Source organism: Calidris pugnax, unplaced genomic scaffold (assembly GCF_001431845.1).
Source record: "Calidris pugnax isolate Ruff unplaced genomic scaffold, ASM143184v1 scaffold39, whole genome shotgun sequence".
Classification (NCBI taxonomy): domain Eukaryota; kingdom Metazoa; phylum Chordata; class Aves; order Charadriiformes; family Scolopacidae; genus Calidris; species Calidris pugnax.
In genome coordinates, this window is record NW_015090828.1 from 2,193,064 (window position 1) to 2,212,032 (window position 18,969).

Sequence of the window (18,969 nt, forward strand, 5' to 3'; positions counted from 1 at the left end):
CTGTGAGGGGTCTTCCTAGCCTCTGCTGTGATTGCTTTGTGGTATTAGTTGTTGCTTTCATCTACCTGCTGATTTATTTAAACTTGCAGTCCTTTTTACAATCAGGGCAAAGACCATCTCTCTAACAAAAGAATTTTCTTGGTTTACAGAAGGAAGATGAAATTGAAGTTATTGTCAGTATTTCAGATGGCCTGAGTACAGTAAGTATTTAATTATGCTGTAGCTTGTCAAACTGTCTGTCCCCACATACATCCTCCTATTAATTTACGTTAAAGCGACTATCCAATTTTGTCAAAAAACATAATCTCGTTAGAGTCTCACCTCCTGTTTTGAGAGCCGCTGAACTCCCAGTGACTCAGGTCTTACTCCAGCTCCTTGCTCAGCTATTTGAGGATAATTACAATGTAGCGTGAGCTAAAAGACTGACTTAGTGGCCTGCAGAATTACAGGAGCTTCCTATGAAATTTCACTGTCAGCTCAGTAGAATCAATACCTAAGGAAGAACTGGAGACTTTTTGAAGAAGTGCATGACTTTATAGGCACTAGTATTGGACACCCAAGAGCTGGCTGTCCCTCCACACCTGCAACGTTTCTCTAGGATGACATTAAGAAGATTTGCTTCAGCTAAGGGGGTGGGGGTTTTCTAGTCTGCTGTTGAATAAAGCTTTGATCGCTTCGAATCATTAAGGACTTTTCTGAGGCATTACACAAGCATCCAGTCCTAGTTCTACAATTTCCTTGGCACTTTAGTTGATGGACAAATGCTGTCACAGCCAGGATATTAGTCTGCTAATAAGAGGACCTGGGCCACAAAAATGGGACCCTCTTACTATCCAGAAGACAGAATAACTCTCAAGCTCTTCCTCATCTCAAACAAATTATTTGAGATTCGTACAACAAATTTTTGGGAGGTGCCAGCATCCTACAGGCACAACTGCTGTGGCAAACTCTGTAAACAGGAAATACTGGGATCACATCTACACGTCCACTTGCAAACAACTGGGAAGTAGTTGGTCAAATATGTTTGCTTCTGTATTTTTAGAAAGAGAACACATATTTTGTTCGAGATGGATTGTTATGTGTTAGTAGCATGTGTTTGTCCATCCAAATGATGCATGCTATTAACCTAGTATCATGATATCAAATGAGGCATTAATGGGTGCTCTTGGCTGTCCGGTACCGACTTTTACAGTCTTTTAGCTATTCTCATAAAATACATCATGGTAACTTGAATGGCATAAAGAAGAAGAAAGGCTTGAAAATTAGCCCCAATCTGTAATTTATAAAGTACTCTGAGGCTCCTTACTTAGTTTGGAGATATCTGGGTGCTCTCCACAAAGCAAATTCTTCTGCATTATGGAATTTTTCTGTATTTTATGTGCTCAGTTTTGATAGTGCAAAGATACTCTATTACAATGTAATTTCTTATTGCCTTTTACTGCACCTTAGTAGCCACATGAAGAGGTACATGTTGAAAATCAGCTTGACTCATAATATGTTCTTCATATTCTACTCCAGGTTTCTGAAAAAGTGAGGATCCTTGTAATGGATGCTAATGATGAGAGCCCGGAGTTCATCAATACACCTTACATAGTCCAAGTCCCCGAGGTTGGTGAAGTTCCTTTGCAAACTGGAAGTATATTTCAGTGGGATGTAAAGAGGATCTAGTATGTTTTCAGTAAAATAAAATGATGTGCAGGACTAACTTGCATTCTTTTGTTTTGGGGGCTGGGTGGATATTTACACAAACTTAGGGAATAAGTCTGTAGGTACTTTGGGTGTGCTGTTCTGTGGGTAAGCTCCTAGAGGTGAGTTTTTGGGAGTTTTTAGAATTTACTTCAGCGGGAATAGGATGTGCTCTGTCTTTGCTCAGGTTTCCTGTCATTTGTATTCCAAAAAGTTTTTCTTCCTTCTCATTCTTCTCCAGTTTCCTCCATTTTTAATCTCTTCCCTCTTTTCTTTCTGTTCTTTGGTTCCCTTGATGCATTTATATTCTTTCTACCATCGCCCTCTTGCTGCCTCCTTGCATGCTCATTTTTCATTTCTTCTAACTCACCTGGTATTCCACTTCTGTGTGACTCTGGTAACTCTTCCTGGCCACAGAACACTCCCTCTGGCAGCAGTATCTTTAAGATCGAGGCAGTGGATAAAGACACAGGTTCTGGAGGAAGTATCACCTATTTCTTGCAGGTAAGGTAATACTTGTACCTTCAAAAATCACCTCTCATCTACTGAGTTCTCAGAAACCAGGTTAAAAAAAGATTTTGAGGGTTGAGGCTGCTATTAGTGTCTGTAGGACCAATTTAGTCCCGTGCACAAGAAAACAAGCATTGACCAAACGAAAACTGTCTGTCTGCGAGCAGCCAAGCGCAGTCCAGCAGGCAGGAGGAGCAGCTGGAGTTGCCACTGTCACTCCTGTGCTTGCCAGCAGGACTCCTCACGGCAGGGCTCTTCTTGGCCCTTTCTTTGGAGTAATGGGGAGAGCAAGTCTAATGTATAATCTTGTCTGCATATAGGATTTCTAATGCATGAAATAGCTTTCTTTAGAAAGCAAAATGCGCTGCAAACCCAAACGTGCACTCTGGTGTAGCAGGCTGGTGCATAACTGAGACCCAGATCATGGTGTGAAATGCAAGGCACTAAGTCTTTGGTCTTCTCCCTGACAAAGCCATACCCACTTGTAACCAGCCTTTCAGGTGTTGCCCACTGGTGAAGAACAGAAAGGGCTCTGTATTTAAAGCTGAATTTCTGTATTACAGACTTCCTGCATGCCAAAAGGGCAACTTTTTGCATTATATACATCAAATTTCTTCTTCCTGCAAGCACCTTCATCCAGATGAGCTGCAGTTCTCCTTATTCAAGAGGCAATAGAAAGAAAATACAAAAAACCACTTTGTTACAATATTTACTTTGGATACAAGTATGGAAATGAGTTGGGAGATATTTACATAGTACTAAAGTTAATCCTGTTAAGAGCTTGGGTATACTGTGAAAAGGACACCTTGAGTGCCTTGTTGAAATTTAGGTTTGATTTCACCAATTATGATCCATTTAAAATACAATATCTGCAGGATTCAAATTTGTACAGGGATTTTTCCAGTAAGCTGATAAACTGTGAAGCCAAGGAACAGCAATTTCAAACATCTATATCTAGTTGATATGTTTGTGTGATAGAAAAGGTTACTAAATACATGTATTTGTTGAAAATATGTTGCCATGTCTTCTGGCACAGTCTCTGGGAATTCTCAAGTGCACAGAGAAAAACCCTCTCCAAAAGTCTGATGAAGGCAGGTGGTGATGTCTCCTGAAAAGGCCAAGATGGCCAACATGTGGCCATTTTGTATGGCCTCCAAATGGAGGTGTGTTTATAGATATCTCCAGCCCAGAAGAATGGAGGGAGACTTTTTTTAGGCTTTTTTTTTTTTTTTTTAAATCAGATGTATTTTAGGTTTTATTTGTATGTCACGAAAATCACCAAACACCACTCTATTGACAGTAATCCATGCGTGCAAGCTTCCTGCTTTTTTAAAGCTAGTAGAACTTTGAAACACTGAGGGATAACATCTTTTTTCTTTTTCATTTTCCCCTCATCTTTTTTTCTGTTAAGCCTCCCTACCTCTTTCCATGCAGTGAACTGTGTTAACCAAAGTTTAAGATTTCACAATGAAATACTAAAAGATTAAAAAAATCTACATTGCAGGTAACTGATTTATTCTGAATAATGAGAGACTTGTGGTTGGTTCATGAATTGTTCATAAACACACAGAGGTGAAATTCATCAAATACATTATACGCCCAAACCGTATCATTATTCTAGTCTTTTCCCTTAGCAGATGAAATAAAAGATGAATCCCTACGGCAATCTTATTTCCATACCTGTAATCTCTTGCTGTTTCTTCTTTTCTTCTAGAACATCCATGCTAATAAGTTTACAATAGACCGTCACAGTGGTGTCCTGCGCATCAAAACAGGGGTCACCCTGGACTATGAGAAATCAAGAACACATTTTGTTGTTGTCGTAGCCAAGGTATAAAGCTTTTTTCTGAGACTAGAGGAGGTGGGGGGTTGTATTTGAGTAGGACTGATTAGTTTGAATACAATGTGACTTAAAGGGTTGCTAAAACATGAATTATAACATTGAAGCAGCACAGTCACTCCCTCTGTAACATCTGGAGGTATGTGGGGTAACGTGGAAAAGTGTGGGAGGAAAGATGACCTGTGTCTGCTGCTGAACAATGTCTGGAGGCATTTGGAAGTGGGTTTCCCACACTTTGCTCAGGCCCCGGTGCCAGGATAGTGACCCCCACTGCAGAATTTGGAGAGTCACCTAGAAGTGAAGGGTTGGTGTACACAGCCCCAGCTTCAAGAAGTACCAGCCTTTGGGCAAACGTAGGTGCCCAGGGCTGCCTCGAGCTGCCCAGACCGTGGCCCTCCTGCAACAAGGGCAAGGTGTGGGTCAGTCGTTAGCCACAGTAAGACACAGGGCACAGCAGGACACAGTGCAGCGCAAGTGGCAGACTTCTTTTCTGGAAATATCTGTGGATGTTTCTTTCTTTCACTTCTCTGCTGCCTTGTGGCAGGAGCTTATTCAAATCCTGCAAATATTGCTGCACATCCCTTCTCGCTGCTGTCATTCTCAGCAGTGGTGTGCCTGTGGCACGGCTGAGATTCATAGCAGGCATTAAAAGTGTATGGATTCTGGAGTAAAGTCTCTCAGGATCCTGTGGGAACCTGTCACACGGACAGGCTCGCATGGGTGGAAAGACGATGATTTTGCTGCTACTAATGGGGACTTTGAGTTTCTCATGTTTTATGAAAAACATACGGATCTTTTTATGTATTTGTTTAGCCAGGGTTCATTTGAGAAGAAGTAACAAAATTTGGTTTAAATGCTGTCTTCGGGGCAGTAAGGAGGAAAAAAAAAAAGAGCATATCTTATCCAAAAAATGGAATTTTTAGAATTGGTACAGCAGATAACAAAATTTGGCTTAAATGCTGTCTTCGGGGCAGTAAGGAGGAAAAAAAAAAAGAGCATATCTTATCCAAAAAATGGAATTTTTAGAATTGGTACAGCAGACACAATGAACAATTTACACTTTTATACACCAGCACGAGGACTGACCTCCAGCCGGTGCCCTGAGACTGAGGGTGTTAAAAGCTTCTGAAATTGCGAGTCATCTTTCTAATTGGCTCTGCTGTATGAGTAGCACAGAGTTGATTGTAGACAGGTCCCCAGAGACTGTTTATACACTGTGGCTATCTAACAGTTCTTGGCTGCACAGCTCCTCCATGCTTTCACCTTATCATGTAAGAGTCCCTAGGAGACTTTGATCATGCACACTCTTTAATTTCCCTCTAGAAATGCACTACCTTGCTACTGTGCATTGTCTTGTGTTTATGACTAGACTATAGGTGGGATGAAAAGCTGTCGACCTTAGTCACTAACTTTTTGCATCTGTTTCTAGCATTCTTTTTTCCCCTCAAAAAACTTGAATTCCCTATCCCCTGTGGTGTTGATAAAAGATGGTGTATGACTACATCACACACACAACCACTTTTAATACTAGAATGGCTTCTGAGACATTGCAAGCTGTCTTCCTAATCAGAGAGGAGCAGGACAAATGGAAAATAGAAGAGAATAGGGCAGCAGAGATTAATCTGTGTGTTGCGAGAGAGAAGGGATTCCTGGGACTCTGCTTCTGAAGGCTCATGCGGTGATGCAATGCCGTAAGCTGATTTGCAGATATGTTTTAGCAGAGGGATCTGATGATGACTTCTCTTCTAGGATGGTGGTGGGAAGCTCAGAGGAGACAACAAAGTGTTTTCAGCCACAACAACGGTTACTGTCAATGTGGAGGATGTTCAGGACACTCCCCCCATGTTCATCGGGACTCCCTACTATGGATATGTTTATGAGGATACACTCGCAGTAAGTGCTGGTTTTGCCTGTAGGAGAACAAGTGCAATCTTTCACATCTCAGTCAAGATGTTCCTCTAGTTTCTAGCTCAGGTTTTATTGGAGACTGGGACCTAAGCTCTGATATGACTCCTAGGTGAAATGAGCTGACAAAATCTCAAACTTGTTCTTATTTATGTTCATTGCAAATTTGCCATGCAAAGCTTCCTGTTGCTGTCATTAAAGTCAAAAAAGATTATTCCCATTTATGTTGGTCTAAGCTTAGACAGTGGTTCAGAGTTCTTCTGTAGCTGAGACCTGCAGAGGCACTTGGCTGAAGGCTTAAGCAGGTTGCCAGTTACCTCACCTGAACACGTAGTGCTTAGAAGCCTTTGTGTGTTTGTGTGCTGTGTGGTCTCCCAGTGCTTTTAGCTGGTATTTAGCTAAATCTAGCTTTTACCTCAGCTGATTGTGCAAGGTCTGGGGACAATTTATACCCAAATGCTCTGGACTCTGTGCTGTTCCATGGACATCACCTGGGGAGAAGCAATCCTGACACTCCCAAAACTCAGGATAGTTTCTGCTCAGCGATGGCTAGATAGGCAAAATGAGCCAGGAAGTCCTCCCAGGCCTAAAACCCACCAGGTTATCAAGCAAGCAGGGACACACTTAGGAGAACCACTTACAAATGGGGTTACTGTATTTGTCCACATGTGTCTGCTGCTGAAGGTACCACTTCAAATCTATCATGGACACAGAGTCCAAAGAGCACACTGAGCTCCTGGCTGTGTCATCACCTCAGAAATGCCTCATAGCAGATTTGCTTAAAAGGAAGTATACAGCTTAGCAAATCAGTTTATTATGTCCATCATGATGCTTTCAGCTACTTGAAGCTACAGGCTAATGAATTTTCTCTATATCTGAGCAGTGGCACGATAGCGTGTATAGATTAGCTTTTCACCCTGTTACATAAGATATAATTTAAATTTTCTTCATACATAGAAGAAATGGTATCTACTCGTGAAATTACCCAACACTAGGCTCTGGCAGTGTGATTGCACACTGTTCACCTGATCTTCCTTTGAGTTTCAGGAAAGATTGTGTCTCTACTTTCGGTCCAGAACTCCAGTGTACACCGCAGCCCCTGCATGACTGTGTATTGCTGTTCAGTGCATAGGCTGTTACATTTCAGCAGGGCAGAAAAGTAATGCTTGTGTATTTCGCAGATGTTTGGAATGAATGATATTACATGTATGGATTTATTCTGCATAGTTGCATATAGATCTTAAAATAACTATCAGGTGCACACAGGAGTTAGTGTTTACCATGGAAATGGGAGTCAATAAATGTTAATTACATCCAGCCCAAGCTCATAACTTACACCATTATGATATTATAATGATGGAAGCAAGAATTGGTCCTTCCCAGTGTGGGTTTTACTGTTAGAATGAACTCCACAGAGAGAGATGCACTAGCTGCTTTTATTGTTGTTTACAAATTTGGTGTTAATTTTTTGAACTTGCTTCTTTTCTCCTTGGTGGAGTTGTCAGGCTTTACAAATACTCTGTCACCTTCAAAGGGACTGCACTGCATTTTGCCCAGTAGGCAGATTTTATTGCAGCTTCCAGCATAAATGATAATAAATACAGTTCTGTATTCCCAGTTCTGTAACAGAACCTTGCTCTTGCTTGAAAAATTCATTCAGGGCTTGTCATGAAAATGTTCCTTGTTGCCATTTATGATTAACTGACAGTTACTTCAATGTTTCCTGTTTTGCGGCCCCAAACATTGATACTTTAGTTCAGAGGCCTAAATTGCACAGCTCGTTGCCACTTGGGTGAGCATTTTAATGCTGACGGTCATTGTCCCTCTGCGTTGGCAGAGCAGTCACACGAGCAAATGGTCTCCAGTACACAAGTTCTTTACATATGGTCAACAGCACAGAAAGAAAAACAGTGAAGGTTCAAGGGCAGTTAGATCACCATAATTTTCATCATAACTTTATGCCCTAAATGTTCTGTGGGACAAATTGCTTTGTGATCCACTGTTTGCTTTTGCTCCCTGCCTGGCCTTAATGAGGTCAGACTCCTCAGCAGCTGCCTGTCTCTCAGCACACCGTGTGGCCATGGGGCATGCAGTGACACCGGGAGCCTACACAGAGGGCATCTTCATAGTCAACCAAATTAAACCTCAGGTCTCATATCAGTTATTCCTAATCCTCTGTCCAAGTCTGAGGCTCGAGGCAGGTGTCCCTGGCCATGGCTGGGACTCCTGGGATAGCTGAGGCCCGTGGACTGAATCCAGCTGCTCTGCCATCGGGGCAGGCAGTGGCACTGGCCACAGGCTGGCGATGGCAGGTCACACAGCGGCTCCAAAGGGAGTGAGCAGCAGCCAGAGAGGTCCCAACTTCTTATGGAGGTACAGCAGATGGACTGCAACATCACTGGGAACAACTGAAACTATTGATGTAGGAACAACACGGAGTTGGTCCAAGGAGAAGCATTTGCTTCTCTGCAAAGCCAAGCACTGATTTTTTCTGGCTGGGACCCAACAGCCCTTGCTGCGTTCCCCATCCAGCACAAGCCAAAGTACCCACTCTGCCCTCCCATGCCTCACTGCAGGAAGACTTGTGGAAGTTCAGTTTATTAATACGCACTTGCAATTTCACTGTTCTTTGATCTCAGCACACAGACTGTGATTTCCCATTTCTCCCCAGGGCTCTGAGGTCCTTACTGTTGTTGCTCTTGATGGAGACAGAGGAAAGCCTAACAGTATTCATTATTGCATCGTGAATGGTGAGTAAACTTGTTTTGTATGAAATCTGAAGGGCATTCGAAACTAGATCTGACATTAAATTAGAATGGGATATGCTAGGGTTTAATAAAGCTGAGACAAACTCCCATGAAATACTGTCAGGTACCTCAAACAACTCCAGGGCCCTGTCTACCACTGAACAGCCAAGATACGATTCACTGAGTTTTAGTATCTGCTTCACAGAAGTGTGCTTGGGGTTGTTAATGTTGCTGATTTGTTAGGCATCAGTAGCCTGCTTGTCATTTCAGAAAGTGCAAAGGGAGATGCATTCACTGCTACTGAGTATCTCTATCATTTAATCTGGGAGGAGAGAGAATGCATTGGGACACCCAGACGTGGTATTTAGAGGGATAATTTTCTTAATATTATGATTAAAGTGGCTAATCATTCAATCCTCTGGTTTCTTGGAAGAAATTATATTTACCAGTGAAGAGATACTGGCTGTACATTGCATTGAAAGAAAGTAGATGTTATCAGAAGATTAATGATTTTCATCAGCTATTCTGAGTGTCTGTCGCACGTCTTTTAATAGCATAAATGTGAGACTTAGCTGAATTGATGATTCATTAGCTGGTGAAGTCAACAACTTAGCTCAACTAAACTCCAAGGTACAACTTCAGTTTTGTTTGGTTCTCTCTTCCTCCAAAACAAGACTTCCATGGCATCTGGGCACCTCAGATCCCAGGTGTGAGAGATCCCAAAATTTCATAAGAGAAATCTGAGGTGTAGTTGCAGAGCTACGCAGTAAGTTCTTCATTGCATTACGTGATCTAAACACGAGGTCTAGAGAGGACAGAGAGGGTTGAAATTGAGGTTTTGCCTTGATATGAGAAAAAATGGAAAAAGGGAAAAGGTAAAAAGAACGGTGGAGAACAAGGAGTGAAAAAAATAAGTGGCATGAAAATATACTAGACAAGGGAGAAATTGAGTAAGGAGAATAAGCAAAGGCAGATGAATCAAGGAAAATGTCAAAGGGAAATAGGATTAATGGGGAAAGATACTAGATTTCCAAAGAAAATAGAGGAGGACTAAAAAGGTGCTATGGGGTAAAAAAGGTAAGTGATTAGGAAAGAGTGGAAAATGAAGATGAAAGGGGATGACAGCTAAGTAGCACAAAATAGGACTTAATGGAGAGCAGACTTTCCTCATGCACATTAACACTAGATTTTGCTAGCATGAAATGCTAGCAAAAAGGGGGAAGGGAATATGCTTTTAGTGCACAGAAAGTTGAAGAAATAGATAGAGAACAAAAGATGACAACAGATTTCTGCCCCTGCACCTCAGACCCTGGCATTACTTGTGACAAGCCATTATCCCAATACCTGCAGGCTGGGTTGTTAAAGGGCAAGAAAATGCTAACGGCAAATAGGAAATAATTTATTCTTCATAAGAATTTCTTATCCAGGGAGTGTGGGATAATTTTAGAAAACACTCTAGTCCTCCTGCTGTACAAAGGAACACACATAATGCTACACACTCTGAGTTACCAATTTCCCCGTGATAACTAGACAATAATATGAAGTATGGTGGCTTGAAACCGCTATTGACTTAAGCTTCTTCTCAGTCAGGATGTGCTTTCCAGGCTAATGTATCTTAATAATTGACCATTGTATGAGTCAATATCTGTTCAATATTGTGTCTAGTGAACTTTAATGAAGTTGCAGTTATTGCAGGTATTAGCAAAATGGGATACTAGCAGATGGTTTAAAACTCAGCATTGGAATTGAGTGAGAGAAAAAGAAAAATGACTGGGGTTTCAGTCATCATCCTTTATTTCTGAAGGCTTGATCTCCTTCATTGTAAGGGATTTCCTCTTTTCCTTTCCATGGTAGGCTCTGCCATGAAGCACAGGTTGTGGCCGATACTGTGTGTGAGGTAGCACACAGGGGTGCCCATAGCCCCTCAGCAGAGCAGGGCAGGGACCCCGGAGCTGCCGGCTGGTCCCCTCCCTGGGCAAGATGGGTGCAGACATCACGAGGAGACACCGCTGCCTCTCTGCAGGCTGGTGTTTGTTTCAGCACAAGTTCACCCGCAGTCAAGGGCCTGCAGCCCTGTAACTCATCTTCTGTTGAGATCAATGGAAGTGAGGTCGGTGGCAGCAAAGTCAGCCTGCAGCCCTGTCCTGCCTGGGTCAGACTCAGCCTCAATGACAACAGCCTGGGGTTTAGCCCAGATCCTCCAAAATCCCTTTTCATTCAGGGCAGCCTTGCAAGAGGCTGTGAGGTTTTTAACAACTGAATGTCTAAGGCCAGAAGATGCCTCTCCAGAGATGCTGTCTACAGAAAGAGTGACTGTGTTTTTTTAGACAGATTGTCAGACTTCTCACCTTAGCTGATATTAGTGAGACAAACGTTCTTGTTTCTCAGAGGCTTAATTATGCGTTTGCTAATTAAAATGAGGAATGTCTATTTTTGTCTAAACCAGCATATAAAGAAGACAGCATAATAGAAATTAATAGCGAATTTGGATGCCTGGTTGCTTAGACTTGAAGGGAACCTAACCAGGGTGGGAAGAGGAAAGTGAGGGCAACTGCCCATAGGGACTGAGCTCTACTGAGCCATTCCTAGGGGAGGCAACCCTTTTTGCCCTCATCTCTGTTCTTATCTGATTGTGACCAGGCATAAAAATGCTTCATTTTTGAAAAGCAGCTTCAAATCTACTAATAGATATGGATACACATATGGACAAAGATATGCTTAATGAAGTGTATGGTTGATTGCTCATGCTTATTCAGATAAAGGAAGTGTGGCGTATAACTGGAGCATCTTGGTTTCATTGCAGGAAGTGAAGGTTCATTCGAAATCAGCAACACAACTGGAGCCATTTCTGTTATAAAAAGCCCAAATCATCTCAAGAAAGAAGTGTATGAACTAAAAGTCCAGGTATGTTCTGTGGCCACCTGAAGACTTTTTGTCTTGAATGCCATGAGCAGGCGTGATTGTCTGAAGTCCCTCAATTTATAGTTGACTTTGAGCAGAGTGCCAGAACTATCTATAGAACAGAACAAACTAGTTTTGTTCCTTGGGATATTTAGTGTCTCAAATTACTTCTTACAAATGAAGTCATCTTGTCCTAATTTCATCTCTGAGTCTGGAGAATCAACATCCTTTACAGTATGTAGGTAACTGTTCTCTGTGTTTTCAGATTTTATCGCTAAACTGAGAGTTAATGTCTTGTAACCTCGATGTGATGAGATAGGTAACTGTCAAATCTATGATTAGTAGTAGGACTAAGGTAGATCATGCCATGTCATATCAGGATCCACTCCCGAAGCATTGATCAGCCACGTGCTAACACCTTGATGAGCTAGTATCAGTGTGACAGGCTGCGTTACTATAAGCAGTTTCTAAAGACCAAGGGTTTAAGAATGTAGAGTTAAATTGTGAAGACTGTATCAGTTTTCTTCAGTAAATGCATATTACAACCATGAGAGTTTGTCATGGTAAGGACAATATTGTCCAAAGGCAGCTTTGAGGCCTTGCACAGTGCCAGAACCAGTGCAACATCCCCAAGGGCACTTGTTAGTGGGCTCAAACAGCTTGCTCAATCTGGGAGATCACAGAGTTCCCATTGTCCGAGTTAAACTCAGGCACCATTTCTTCCCCTAATCTCTCTGGTTTACTGCAGTCTTCTAGCACTTCCCAGATAAAGGATTAGTTAAGCCCTTGCAAGCTTTTCTGATCCCCTAATTATATCTGTGGTGACCTGGAGCTCATGCAGGCGACTAAATCTGCCTGAGGAACCAAGAGGTTTTTGTATTTGCCCAGAGTAGGTAGTGACAGGCACCTCAGTTACCAGACTAGCATCTTTGGAGAAATTTAGCAGTCTGGTGCCTTTGGTTTTGAGCTCTTTGAGCAAAAAGCATGTTAGAGATAGCTGTTTTGTTACAAAAACACTAGTTGGAGTTTCTGTCCTGACAGAAGAAATGTCTTAGGTTCAATCCAGTGAACGAGGCTGCATGTTGGAATTGTTGAAACCCAGACAGATTTGATCTTTCCGTTCAGAAAAATGGCAGCTAGGTTTGCTTGTCTGTCCAAACTATATCCTGTTTAAATTAAGCTCATCTAGACAGCAAAGCAGAATTGTAAATCAGAAAATAAATCTGAAAAAAAAAGTGCAATGGTTCTTTTTCAAATATTTGCCTAAATACTGCAAGTACAGTTTTTCTCACAGTCTTCAAGGCTGCAGTCCTTGCAGCAATGTGAAAATCAGCTACCTGTGGTACCACAGCAAATTTAAAGATTGTCTTCCTTTTCTATTCTGTCAACACTTTGGGCAAGCAATTATCTTGCCTCTATTAGATTTTCCGTCTTTAGAGAACTGTTTTCACCTAGGGTGAGTTACTAAGCTCACAAAATGAGGAAGAGAATTTTTTCACTGGGGCTTTATTGGGTCTGGTTTATTACCATAATCTTCTAATCATCATAAACTTCAGTGTGAAATGGACTGAGATTTCTAGAGAAATAGAAGGCTGTGAATCTTCGTGCAAGTTGGTGTGTTAGGGTGATTTGTACATGCAGAACAAAACCTGAACATGGAACTGTGGAAAGAGAGTGTACCCACATCATTCTTGTCTCTCTCCTGCCTGTGCAGGCATCAGAAGTCAGTCAGGAAGGCGACGTCTCGGTGTACGCTTTTGCGGTGGTGACTATACGGGTGGTCGACCTCAACAACCACCCACCAACGTTCTACGGAGAAAATGGTCCCCAGAACAGATTTGAACTAACCATGTACGAGCATCCCCCAGAGGGTGAAATCTTGAGGGGATTGAAGATTACAGTCAATGATTCAGATCAGGTAAATCAAAACTGTGTGAACTTTAATTTTTCCTGCCCTATTTTCCCAGTGACTAGAAAAAGTTGTCAGGTGGGAAATGTCATTTTAGGAACTCAGTTATTTCACCTGCGTTCCCCAAAAGCCTAGGGCAGACAAGGTAGTTGTAGGATCCATTAACACAGAGAGTTTGGACTCAGAAGTATATTTATTCTGTCATATACTGTTATGTTAAAGCTAACATAAAGCTGCAGCCCACTTCTTGTGGCAACTGAAATGGAACAGTCTTTATGAACTTCCCCTAACTACTGGTTACATACAGTTGTTGTCAGTGTAATGTCTGAGAAAGTACTCCCTTTGGAGATTTACTTAGAGTTTCTAATCACTTTTGTAACTTCAAGTGCAATTGATGTCTGTATCTTCTCCGCCCCTTCTGGAAACAATACAGTCCATAACTTACATTGGTTTTATTACAATATATCGTTCTTCTGGCCCTTATGTTACAGCCAGAGTCTGCAATACATGCTTTGATAAATTGTTCCCACTAGAATGATATTTTTAGGTAATCTTAAAAATTATGCCAGAGCCAAACTAACTCTAACTAGATAAAGGAAAAGGAAAGAAAGCTCCATCCATCTCAGCCTGCTATCTAACTGACCTGTGATGCCCGCAGATACTATGGTGATGGTTGCTATAGGGATCCCTAAGCTAAATACTGTATGAATGGCATCCATCTGAGTTAGCCTGAGGTTAGGTGGTGACAAGAGAAAAGCTTAATGCATCTGAGAACTGTATTACTATTGGAAAGAGTGCTCTTATATAACTGTGCTCAGTATTGTGCTGGTTTGATGGTATTGTCCTCTATCAAACCCACTTGCTTCTTCCCCCTCCCTCCTGCTGCTCTGCAGCAAGCAGATAAATGACTGCTTTCAAAGTCTATCCTGCTGTTGTCACAGGGGATGTTGCTGCAGAAGGAAAGAAGCAAAACCCGTCTCTTCTATTTTGAGACAAAATATATATGTATCATATGTAGGCTGACAAAATATTCAAGCTGCAAGTTAGGCTATAAAATAAGCAGAAAACATTGCTAAATACACTGTATAGATTTCTCGAGAAGCTTCCTAGTACAGTGTAAGACTTTACTCTAGGAGGGTTGAGTTGTTTTACTTTTAAGGTATAGAATGCAATGTTTACCCTTCCACGCAAGAGGACTATATAGAGAAGAAAATTCAACATATGTCTGTTTCTGTCACAGCCATTAGTGACTTTTTCTTTTGGGGGAGTGGATGGTACAGGTGAGGAGGAGGAAGCTGTGGGCAAGGTCTGTTTTAGGCCTAGAGTTTGATGGAAATGCCATCTTTACTTGCAAGAACATTATGCAGAAATTTCTTCCCCAGCCCTCTTCATCAGACAGACCCAGCTTAGGGCTCAGTGCTGTTCTTCCTTCAGTTGTTCCCTTGTCCTATGGCCGTCTGCTTGGAGACACGCAGCAGCATGGCTTGCTCCAAGCAGATCTGGGTTTGGTGGGCATCACTGTCGGAAATCACTCAGCTGTTGGAGGGAGTTAATTCTCTCTCACTGCCCCTCCAGTCATGTACTGTCCAAGTGCAGTGGACTTTGTACAGTCAGCCAGTCAACTTTCCCCATCAGCACTATTTTCCATTGTCCAGCAGCTCTGGTTTTGTGTGTTTGGCTGTACTGCCCAGCAAAAAAGAGCCCGTTGTCATCTGTGTAGCTATGAGGGTTTGTATGACCAAACAGCACAGACCACTGAGTTTGGATCCAAGATCATTCTGGTTCCCTTGGGGGACTCCCACTGAATACTTTACTTTTTGACATGAGCTAGAGTTGCAGCAAGAACTGTTCATAACAAGTCCTCCAGGGATACTACTGAAAGCAGAGTTATCCTGTGTGAACTTTATTATTAGAAATTCTTCATCTCAAGATTCTTGCTAGGGGGAGAACATGGCACCAGCCAGGCGCTCAGTGTGGCTGGTTGTTACAGTGCAACTGTGACATTGTTTGAGAAACTCAGAGTTGGTTAAATGGGCTCAGCTCATTTTCACACCTCCCCAGTAAGGCAGAAGGATGAGAATCCACATTTCATCTTTCCTCTTCCATGCTCCAGTTTGGTTTAAAAGAACCGGTCTGTCAGTCTGGCTCACTTTTCCCAACTCGCACTCTAGATATTGCTGCTTCCCATGGCCTCTCTGGCTATAGTTTTATCTATATTATGGGATTTGACTTCTCTCTTCATCTGGAGCTGTCAAATGTGCGTCATATATTTGTCCTGCACAAGTCAAGCTCCTCTGTTCTCCCAAGTGCATGAACTTCCAGAAGGTTCCATGGCTGTAGCTTTGGGCTAGCTCAACCCAGTCGGTGCAAACTGTGGAGTTCTGCCTCTGTTTGTAACCTGTATATCTTTGTGGCTCCACATCATCACCCCAGGCTGTGTGCTCTTAGGGCACAGGCTGGGTTTTTGAGGGGTCCATTGTCCTGACTCGGGCAGTTCGGTTGTATTTCCTTGGCAGGAACCAGGTGGAGGCAGGACCTGCCTGCTGATGTGCGCGTGGTGTCATCTGTCACCCGCACTAACTCACAGCATGTGCTGCAAAGCCCAAGGCTGCTTGCCACAGGAGTCCCTCTCTCAGCCAGTCCTGGTGCAGGGTTTTTCCATTATGACTGAAAGAACAACCAAGCTTGTCAATCTATTTTAAGAAAAGCTGTGTCCGTCTTGTGACCAGCGCTGGAAGGATTATGTGAGTAAGCTTCTTAGCAGTCTCTTGCCCAGGGGATGGAGAGTAGAGGGCTCTAATCAGTAAGATTCATTCTAATTTTATACAGTATGAAGAAACCGAGCCAATCTAGGCCGTAAGAAATGCGTCGTTCACTGAAAACAATCTGTATCTGCTTTTATTCACAGGGAGCCAACGCAAAGTTCAACCTCCGTCTTGTTGGACCTGGTGGCATCTTCCGAGTGGTTCCCCAAACTGTCCTGAATGAGGCTCAGGTTACAATAATAGTGGAAAATTCTGCTGCTATTGACTATGAAAAATTCAAGGTGTTAACCTTCAAGGTAATTCTGGGTCCTCTCTGTCTGTGTATATGATGTGTATGATGGCTTACAGATCTGATGGGACTTAGCTTCTTAATCCACCTGGAGCTGTCTGATGCACTGTCAGTGGCATTATAGACCATCTAAGGGAAACTCATTTCTGCCCCTGGCTCATCAAGTTCCAAGGTTTAATGCACACATCTGTGGACTAATTTAGTCCAGTCAGTGCAAAATGTTGGGTATTATCCCTCTGTGGAAACTGCACATGTTGGTGGCTCTGAGTCATTCTAGACTGAACCCTATGGGCCATTTCTGCTCTTACAACAACAAATTCACAGGATGAGATCCTAATTGCTCTGGAGCCAGAACTTTACCTGCTTAGTCCTAAGTAGTTTGGTTCATGATCATGCTTTTGAGTGTTGGCAGGCTGAAGACCCCAGCTGACTGGAAGATAATTTTCCCAAATTGCTCACTGACTTTGTCAGAGTGTATCTATCTATATGGCCTTTTGCAGACTGATCTGGGGCTCTCTAATCCATGCTCCAAGCCAGCCATACAAGAACCAGCTTTCATCCAAAACCTGGACACTGGCGTTATCACTTTCCCTGAGGGATTCATTGGCTCCTCAACAAGACAATGAAGTAGTCTGGTTTTGTGTCAGCTGCCTCTGAGCATGAGTGTAGTTGGTTCAGTTCTGACTGCAAAGAATGACGTAGACAATTCCTGTAGAATTAAAAAAAAAAATAATTGCCAAAACCAGCTGAGTGTTAGCATATACTAGTTTTGATTTTGTACAGAAAGTGGCATTTTTAGCACAGACCAGAAGGTAGCTTCCTGGATTTTGTTCTTCCCCTTGCTCCGTGGTTTGCTTTGTGTCCTCAGCAAGTCATTTCACTGCAGTACGGTTCGTGTCTCCTCTTGTAATGTTCCTTAGTCATTTTGAGCTTCACAGGCTATAGATGCTACAAAAATATGGAGGCATCATTACTGTATTGAAATGGAAGATTCTGAAAGCACTATAAAGTGCTACTGAAACTAATTATAATAAGCACACATTTATTCAGGTTAAACTACCAAAAGACCAGTAAAGAAGTTACACATGGCCTCCTCATGAATACTAATAGAAATCAAAGTAGTTAATGTGATTGCCGTGAACACTGAAAGAATTAATTGGCAGGAAAAAAGGATATATATTTTTTTAACTTAAGCAGTTACTTTTTTTTTGGAGGATGAAATTATTTCTAATGGAGAAAGACTATAGGCCTTGCTGAAAATGCAGAGCCTTTGTCTAAATATAAAGTGAAGAAGGTGCAGCTGGATGATATGGTAGAAGTATATGGCAGCAAATACCTTATAAAGACCTCATTGCTGTCTCCATTTCCCTGAAAAGTTCAAATTGCTTCCTACCCTGTTTCAGTTGCCAATGTAGTTATTCCAGTTAGAATTGTGGATGAAATATATTCTTATTTCTATTTAACATGTATCCCACAGCAGCTTTGAAAAGCTATTTTTGGGTTTGTTTTTTTCTGCAAGCAATGATCTCTCTGGTCTTATTTGTTATTGAGCAGTAAAATGCCAGAGAGGAATTAAAGCTAATTTGACTGGGAGGTTCACTGAAAAACTACCTGAAGCAAAGGCTAGTAGAGAAAATCTGTCTTCCATTTAGGGCTGGCTCTTAACTGCAGTTGGTAGTCAGGACCTCCTTCCTTTTCAGCTGTCCAAGAGCCTGAGTGGGTTTCCCAAGGTATGGCAGCTGTGGCAATTCGTACCCCTCCAGCCTGGGCTCTTAGCTCTCAAGTCCCTCTGCCCCGGGGGCCAGGTGTTGCTGTCCCACCTTGTCATGGGTTTTATGCTACTTCTTTTCTCTCTCTGTGTAAAACAAACAATAAATCTCTGCATTAAGGCATTGCAGGCAGGTAAGCTGACAAAAATCCCTCCCTGAAGGAAGATGTTGTCAGCATGTTGACATAGCTGGACTATGGCTGCTAAAAGGAGAGAGGGGGGAAAAATGAATGTAGAAAAACAAAATACAAAGCCCTCATGAGGTGTTCTAAGATGGGCTGATTTCAGTAGCAAAGATTATTTCACTGCAGATGGTATAATATAGTTACAGCTCCACACGCACAATAAGCAATAAGATTTTATCTCTGTGCTGTGTTAGGAGCTGAGATTGCTCATAAGCAGGTTTTTGCTGACGTTTGTGTGACTGCCCCTTCAAAAATTTCTTTTGCTGTGACACCATCTGAGACTCCCAAAGAGAAAGTTAGCACAGACACGCAGTGACCAAACTCCCCTTTTAGAGCAGATGTGTCCTGTAGTAATGACAAGCAATCCTTTGAGATGAATTTCTTCAAGAACCCTATCACTGTTTATTTTCAACCGTTACAAATGTTCACACAGTAGGAACAGCTCCAGGGGATGACACTGAGAT

General features: G+C 42.2%; 1 protein-coding gene across 1 annotated transcript in view; it reads left to right on the forward strand.

Moving 5' to 3' along the window:
• The window catches only part of CDHR1 (cadherin related family member 1), a 53,994-nt gene that overhangs the window by 10,242 nt on the left and 24,783 nt on the right, over positions 1-18,969 (forward strand). Inside the window, 9 exon segments of the mRNA XM_014940385.1 lie at positions 150-200; positions 1,519-1,608; positions 2,104-2,190; positions 3,911-4,027; positions 5,786-5,929; positions 8,613-8,691; positions 11,492-11,592; positions 13,304-13,507; positions 16,407-16,559. Coding sequence (XP_014795871.1) covers positions 150-200; positions 1,519-1,608; positions 2,104-2,190; positions 3,911-4,027; positions 5,786-5,929; positions 8,613-8,691; positions 11,492-11,592; positions 13,304-13,507; positions 16,407-16,559 — 1,026 coding nt within the window.